The sequence below is a fragment of the Gavialis gangeticus genome, unplaced genomic scaffold (genome assembly GCF_001723915.1).
Source record: "Gavialis gangeticus isolate Ggan-Ray unplaced genomic scaffold, GavGan_comp1, whole genome shotgun sequence".
NCBI lineage: Eukaryota > Metazoa > Chordata > Crocodylia > Gavialidae > Gavialis > Gavialis gangeticus.
Window position 1 is genome coordinate 29,640,135 of NW_017729032.1, and position 7,910 is coordinate 29,648,044.

General features: G+C 44.9%; 1 protein-coding gene across 1 annotated transcript in view; it reads left to right on the forward strand.

The window, feature by feature from the left end:
• The window catches only part of DYNC2H1 (dynein cytoplasmic 2 heavy chain 1), a 601,360-nt gene that overhangs the window by 17,876 nt on the left and 575,574 nt on the right, over positions 1 to 7,910 (forward strand). Inside the window, exons 7-12 of the mRNA XM_019524237.1 lie at positions 220 to 354; positions 449 to 562; positions 2,444 to 2,555; positions 2,723 to 2,847; positions 5,722 to 5,897; positions 7,388 to 7,583. Of these exons, the coding sequence (XP_019379782.1) occupies positions 220 to 354; positions 449 to 562; positions 2,444 to 2,555; positions 2,723 to 2,847; positions 5,722 to 5,897; positions 7,388 to 7,583 (858 nt within the window). The remainder of the gene's footprint in view (positions 1 to 219; positions 355 to 448; positions 563 to 2,443; positions 2,556 to 2,722; positions 2,848 to 5,721; positions 5,898 to 7,387; positions 7,584 to 7,910) is intronic.

Here is a 7,910-nt window from a genome sequence, read left to right on the forward strand (position 1 = left end):
AACTTTCTCACTATGTGAATGGTTAAGTATCGGAGCACATTACCTGGATAGGTTGTGGAATCTCTATTCTTGGAGGTTTTCAAGAGCAGAATAGACAAACACTTCACTGGGATAGTTAGTCGGGAAAGGGGTTGGAGTAGATGCCTCCCTGAGGTCCCTTCCAGCTCTACTTTTCTACGATTCTGTGATTTGTATAAATAAATATCTTTCTGTTTTTAGGTACTAACTATTCGAACACTTCATGAAAAACTGACATATTTTTTACCAACTGGGGAACAAAAAACATTGGACCTTGCCCAGGTTTTTGAGCCCTTTGCTGTTCTCAATCCTGTACACTATAACCCCTACACAGAGGTATAATGTATACTTTTATTTTCTATAAGCATTTTTATAGCTTTTTATTGTATTCATATATTCCATACTAACACATTTGCCTGTTTATCTCTAGCCTTTATGGAAAGCTGCAGTGTCTCAATATGAAAGAATTATTGCACCAGCAGAACAGAAAATAGCAAGCAAATTGAAAGCATTTATTTCAGATATTCAGGACAGCCCACAACAGGTATAACTATTTTTATGATACAAGGGCTTTACTTTGTATGAAGTAATAGAATTCTCAAATAGTTATTTTCAAGCAAAGAAAGTGTTGTTTATGATTATTCATATCCTTATGAATAATGGAACCTCAGGGTAACATTAGCAAGGATCCTGGTTTTCTGTGTTTAAAAACCACACATTCTCTGATTAAACCCCCCCAAATCAGAGATTAAAATGAAATGCCACTCTCTTTATTTTTATTTTATATATACATAGATACATACATACATATATATAGACACACACACGTCTATGTGTGTGTCTATATATATATATAATATATATATATATATATATGTGTGTGTGTGTGTGTCTATGTATATGTGTGTGTGTGTGTGTGTGTGTGTCTGTGTGTGTATGTATGTATATGCATGCGGGTGTCTATATATATATATATATATATATATAGACATGTATATGTGTGTGTTTTTATATATATGTGTGTGTGTCTATATATATATAGATATGTATGTATGTGTGTGTGTCTATATATATGTATGTGTGCATATGTCTATATATTTATGTCTATGTGTCTATACATATATATAGACACACACATATACATATATGTGTGTGTACATGTACGTGTGTGTACATGTACATATATTTATGTGTATATGTATGTGTGTCTATGTATTTATATATGTGTGTGTGTATCAATTGAACACAACGTTTTATTGATACATTTACAATTTTAAAGCAATTTGGAAGCCTGCCAGCGTCTCAATCACTATAATGTAATATATTCTAAGTATCTAATAATTTCGGTATTTGATTTTAGGTTTTTTTATCATGGAAAATCAGAGCTCCACCTGTCCTCTTTGCTTACTAGGCCCAGGCCCCTCACTCCTAATCCACAGTCCCCCACCCCTGACGGTGCCCCTCACTTCCCACCCACAGCCTCCCAGCCCTGCTGGTGCTCCTCACTCCCGATCCACAGTCCCCTGGGCCTGCTGGTGCTCTTCACTTCCCATCTACAGCCCCCCAGAGTGGGGGACTGTAGATACCTCTGGGAGCTCCACCTTGCCATGGTGAGGTACCCCATGCCTGGCCAGCAGAAGTGAGGGGCAGAACTCCATGCTACTACCGCTGCTGCTGCTGGGTGGGCAGGGGGCGCCTTTGCCATGGTGGAGTGGGGCTTGCAGCAACAAGCTTCCACCCCCAGCTGTGCCCTGCCATGCTGGGCCCTGGCCACTGAGCTGTGAAGACACCAGGGGGAGGGCAGCAGAGAGGGGAGCCCGAACCCATAGTGGGCAGCCTGCCCCTGCCCTGCACACAAGTCTGGGGGGGCGGTATGTGCTCCCCCGGGAGTGCATGCAGTGGTGGGGAGCCAAAACCACCCTCTCCCACGCCCCTGAGATGAGCTGCCCGTGGCCTCGTCCCACTCTCCACTTGGGCCCTTCGGCCGTGCATTCCTGGGCCCCAAGCCCCATACAGCTGGGCAACAGCCCTAGCCCTAGCCCTGTCCAACTCTCTCCCACCCTTTCTCTCTCCCTCCCTCCCTATAGGGGCCTCAATCCACCCTTCCCCCTCACCAGACTTACCTGTGGGATCTCTTCTTCAGATGCCTAGTGGCTATGTGCATGTGTGAGCATGCACTTGCACATGGTGCCTCCTGCCTGGTTGCCACTCCCCCTAACCCCTTGCAGGCTGGAACTCTTCCAGCCTGCAGATTGCTCTTTGCAAAAGTGGAAAATCTGTGTAGTTCTCTGGTAAAATGAAAAATCTTCGTTTTCCTCAATTAAAAGGGAAAATCTGCGCTTCTTTCCATTTTTCTGCTGGCAATGGAAAACCCAGATCCCTGTTCATTAGATATTAGTTGCTTCTCTACATTTTTCTGTTCTAGCTTCTTCAAGCATTTCAGAAGTATAAGGAGCTAGTGAAACGCCCAAGCATTAGCAAAGAATTACTTTTTGAAAGGGAAACATTGCTAGCAAGACTTCAAGACTCTATCAAAGGTAACCATTAATCAAAAGACTTTCATAGTGATTTTTTTTGGTGGGGTGGAAATGTTTTATTTCCTCTTCTCTTCATGCAGTAAAAAGAATATACTGCTTGCTGCTATAATTAATTATTTTTTAATTGTTCTATGTTTTTTTGAACACCCATGGTTGGATTTGTATAGATTTTTGCACAGACTTTGAAGCTCGATGCCATGGCGTTCCTGGTGACATTTCTGGGCCACTTTCAGGCAAAAATCTCTCTGAAGTTGTCAATAACATTGTTTGGGTCCGGCAGTTAGAGCTAAAGGTAAGAGTTTAAATTCTTTTTCCAAACACTGACTACTGACTTGCTATAAAAATACTTGTAATGTGCACTACTAGGGAGATGATGTACATTTGCAATAATTAATGACTTCTCTTTTTTTCTGAGACTGCTTGCCAAGTAGAATTTGGTTTACTTAATACACAGAAAATTGTCTCTTTGATTAAAAAAAAAAAAAGATACAGTGAGCAGCCTCCTACTGAGTTTTCAATAAAGTTTATTCTGGAAATATTTAAGAGAATTATAAAAACTAGCGAAGAGCAGTTACAGTGGAGTTGGGCAGTGTGAGTCATTTACTCAAAAAACAATGTGTGCTATATTGCATGCATAATTACTTCTCTGTGCTGCGTCTGCTTTTGCCAATGTCATGATTTTAAGTTTTGAGAAAATCTTACTTTGCCTATTTTCTTCATGAAAATCAAGGAGTCACTGTAGTGATTTAAATATTGTAATTTTTAAATGCCCTAAAGGGCTTGTAACACTATTATGAGGGTAGGCAATGTTTAGGAAAATACATGTCCTAACAAGTTACTATTAAAAGGCATTGGAAAAAGTGCTTTTAGATCCTCTACATATTTTCTTATATTCTTCGTCTCTCATACTAATCTGCACAATGTTTTTAACAACCTGGGAGGGCCACTGCTCCTAATATTGTAGACAGCCTGTTTCTTAGAGGTGAATCTGTATATGTGTTTAAAGAAAGATTTTTTTTTTTTACATCATTGATTTGCTAAATTCTGATGCCCTTTACCATTGTACTATAATTTTATTTCTCCTGTATATTCCCCAAATCCAGAGAATATAGGTAAGATACCAGGTTATTCACAGAGGATTTGCTCTACTTACTCTAATCTGGAAGCACACATTTAAAAGAACGCCAGTTGGCTTTTTAGTTGCATTGTTAAAGAGCTTGTATTAACCTCTCTTAGATTGTAATTTGTATTAACCTCTCTCTGACATTTATTCACTGCATTTGATGGTTGGGGGCCTGTGAGGAAGTTTTCAAAGCCAATTGACTAATTCCTTTATTTTCACAAAACTTTGTTTCTTAAGGTTTTGAGTGTCCATTGAGGCATTTACTTAACTGGGCCTACTGCTGCGGCCTCCTCCTTTTTTCTTTTTCTAAAGTACTTCTAACTGGAAATTTTGTAACTATTGTTGATCTCTTTTAGAAGAGTCGCACTGACCAGAGTAAATTGATATGTTAAAAGACACGTTAGAGTCAAAAGCAATTAAGGAAAGGTTGGCTACTGGAAGTTGGAATACACATGGCCTAGCACAGAATTTGGGATCCCTGGATCCCAATGGACATGGCTATCTGCAGTATCCCCTATGCTGCCATCCAAACACTGCCCTGTGCCACTGCATGCTTCCAGCCATGTGCTGCTCCATGGATGCAGTCCCACACCACTGCACATCCCCTGCTCTGTGCTGCTGCCCATCCAGAGCCCTGCACGCCCTCCGCTCTGTGCTGCTGCTCCCCAGAACACCATGCTACCTCATAGTCCTGGCTCAGCACTGCTACCCTGACAGAGCCCCACACCACCACGTGTCCCAGCTCCACACGGCTGCCCGGCTAGAGACCACACACCCCCAGCTGCGCGCTGCTGCCTGGCCAGAGCACCATGGTGCTTCCTGAAGGCAGCCCTGCACCTCACCTGCCCCAGATATGCCCAGCTGCCTGAATATGACCTCCACACTGCCGCCTGGCCCCAGACCTGTGCTGTCACTTGAGCATGGCCCCGCTGTTGTTGCTGCTATGGATCTGGCCTGGGAGCAGTCTCTACAGCAGGTGCGGGCAATTATTTCAGGTGGAGGGCCACTTAATGAGTTTTGGTGAGCTGTAAAAGGCTGCAAGGGTAGTCCTGCCCCTTGATAGGGATCCTGACTCCTGGTTGCCATCTTGGGACCAGAAGTCCTACCCCCTAATCCCTGACCTTTGCCACCAGTCCCTCCGCTTACCCCCAGAAGTACTGCTTTTGGGAAGGGTGTTTGCCATCTTGGAACTGGAAAAAAAAACAAATTATGCTTGATCTGCGCCAAAAGGTCGAGAAGCATCTACGCTGCCATCACTGCTGCCTAGTGGGATAGTGATGGCAGTGAAGAGCAGACACAGGGCAGCCCAGCATGGTGCAGGCTCTGGGTGGCTGCAGCAGGAACAGCCCAGTGGTGGTGATGGGGAGGGGTCACTTTTCCTGCGTGCTGAGCTACCGCTTCTGACCTGTGCCACCACTGCTGAACCTGGGCAGGTGAGCCCGGAGCAGGCATGGGGCACATGGGGTTGGCGCTGTGTGTTGTGGGTCCCTGCTGGTACCACAGGCTTGGGGCCAGCAGTGGCGGCAGCCAGAAGGAGCTGCCACCACCTGGGCTGTCTAGAAAGGCAGTCCAGCTGTGAAGCCAGCCCAGCCCCACTGTGTGCCCAGGGGGTGGCAGGACACGCCATGGCTGGACTGTGCCTTGGCTAAGTGGGACTGAGAGACCTACTGCAGGCGAGAGAAAGGCCTTCTACAGGCTGGATCCAGCCCACAGGCTGTATTTTGTCCACCCCTGCCCTACAGTCTGGGACCAGCCTGGCATGAGTTGGACACTTCTAGTGCAAAGGAAACAGACAGGGACTCTGACATACATTATGTGGGTCTCAGAGGGGGCATACAAATGTTTTTTGAAGACTGGTATGCTTTCGCAAAAGAATCCCTCTCTTGGAAAGCGCAAGTTATATTAGTGGGTCTTTTATGTTTTATGCTTTGTAAATAATCTTTATTAGTGGTAGTAGCCTTTAAAAGGAAAGGTGAAAATTCAGAAGATTCAGAAATGCATGCCTCCTTTAGCTTACATTTGTCTAATGGGGTTTTGTTTAAGGTGGATGATGCTATCAGGATCTCAGAGGCTCTTCTGTCTGACTTGTCTGGATTTCGATCTTTTCGAAGAAATGCAGATGATCTTTTAGAACAGCTTAAATTATATGAACAAGATCAATTTGACGATTGGTCCAGGGACATTCAGACAACATTGTCAGATCCCAGGTTGGGACTGTGGTAAGTATAACATATTTTTTAAAAAAGTAATGTTGTTTCAAAATTGGTATTATGGTGTAATCTAAAAAGAGCTGGTAGAGAGAGGGAGAATGGTGCCCTGCTATATAAGAAAAAATTAATTGAGAAATAAATCAATTCATTGTCATTTTATTGTTATAGATCGGGAGGCAGGCAGTTATTTCGGGTGGAGGGGAGTTTACCTATTTTTGGTGAGCTGTCGAGAGCCTTATGAGTAGCCCTGCCCCTTGACAGTTGCTCTGTCCCTGGTTGCCATATTGGGGCTGGAAGTCCCATGCATCCCCATGAGTGCCACCCCACCCCCCGCCCCGACCTTCACCACCAGAAGTCTCTCCCCTTGTCCTGGAAGTATTCCTTTTGGTAAGGAGAGTGCTTCAGTCTTGAAACCAGAAAAAAAATCCAAATCATATACAGAAAAATAAAACATCACTATAACTTATTTTAATTAAAATTTTTTTTTTAAAATTGTACTGATTTATGTGTTTGCAAAGTGTATGTAGAGGTGATTGCATAATAGCTTCAAAATACAGTCTTACTGTATATTGTGTGGGCAGTCAGGGGGTGTATGTGGTAGGTGTGGTTGGGGGGGTGTGGTGGGGTGTGGGTAGGGTGAATGGGTGTGGGATATGTAGTGGGGGTCTGGGCTCTGGGAAGGTGTGGGGTTATGGTGGGTGGGGTGGGAGAGAGAGAGAGAGATAGGGCTGGGCTGCTGGCTCCATCGCATGCAGCTCTTGTGGGCTGTGTGTAAGTCTCACACGATGCAGCCAGGCAGACCCTGCGCTCAGGCTCCTGCCACCCCACCTTGGGTCCCCATGAACCCCAGGGCACCAGCATGGGCTCCGCACTCCCACCACTCCCCCACCACTTCCGTGCTTTCCCTCCCGCAGGCCCGCCCGCTACTGCTGCTGCCACTTCCCCGCCACTGCTGCCACTGCCCCCCCGTCAGTGCCGCTTCCTGCACTGCTGCCACTTCCTGTGGCTCCCATCACACCCCCTGCTGCTCCTTATGTTGCTGCCACTTCCTGCAGTCCCTGTCATTTCCCCCACTACTCCCCGCACTGCTGCTGCTTCCTGCTTCAAAATACAGTGGTGTCATTCACTTCATCATTCCCTCTGCTGCTCCCTGCGCCACTGTCGCTTTCTGTGGCCCCTGCTGCTCCCCACGTTGCTGCCGCTTCCGCAGCCCCCACTGCATCCCTACTTCCCTCTGCCTGCCGCTTCCCATGGCACCCAACCCCACTCAGTATCTGAAAGTATGTTGTAAGTGCTTTTACTGGCCCTAGTCTCTATCTTTCTGGGAGCTGGACAGCTTTAAATACTGTTTGCTAAAAAACTAGCTGGGAAAAATGTAATACATATAATTGGATGCAGTATTTTGGAATGTGCTTATTGTATGCTAGTTCAGAATACAACTAAGAAAGGATGCATGACAAATTATAGTTAATAATTTTCAATATTTCATTTTGGTTTAGCATACAAGCTAGCAGTCCTGTTATGGAACTGGATCATTCTGATGGATCACTAAAAATACATTATTCTGATCGTCTAGTGACTCTCCTAAGAGAAGTTCGTCAGCTGGCAGCACTTGGTTTTGTTATTCCTGCTAAAATACAGCAAGTTGCAAACACTGCACAAAAATTCTGCAAGCAAGCAGTTATCCTTAAGCAGGTATAAAACATAATCACTATATGTACTGATTTCTGTATCTTATTAATCGAGTATTTCTAAATCATAATCTTTCTATTTGATTATCAAGCTAATAAGCCAATTTTGCCAGAGGTGTGGAAAAATCATAGTCCTTTACCTGACATGGCAGTTCTTGTAAAACCCATGGTGTGGATGGAGCTCTACTGACAGAGTGCTTTTGTTAGCTTAGGTTGGGGTGAGCAGTTATTTGGGCTGGAGGGCCACACAGTCTGTTCTGGTGAGCTGTTGCAGTGTGGGTCAGCACCCTCTGCACCCCCACCCCCCTGTCTCACCCCCCCTCCCCCACAA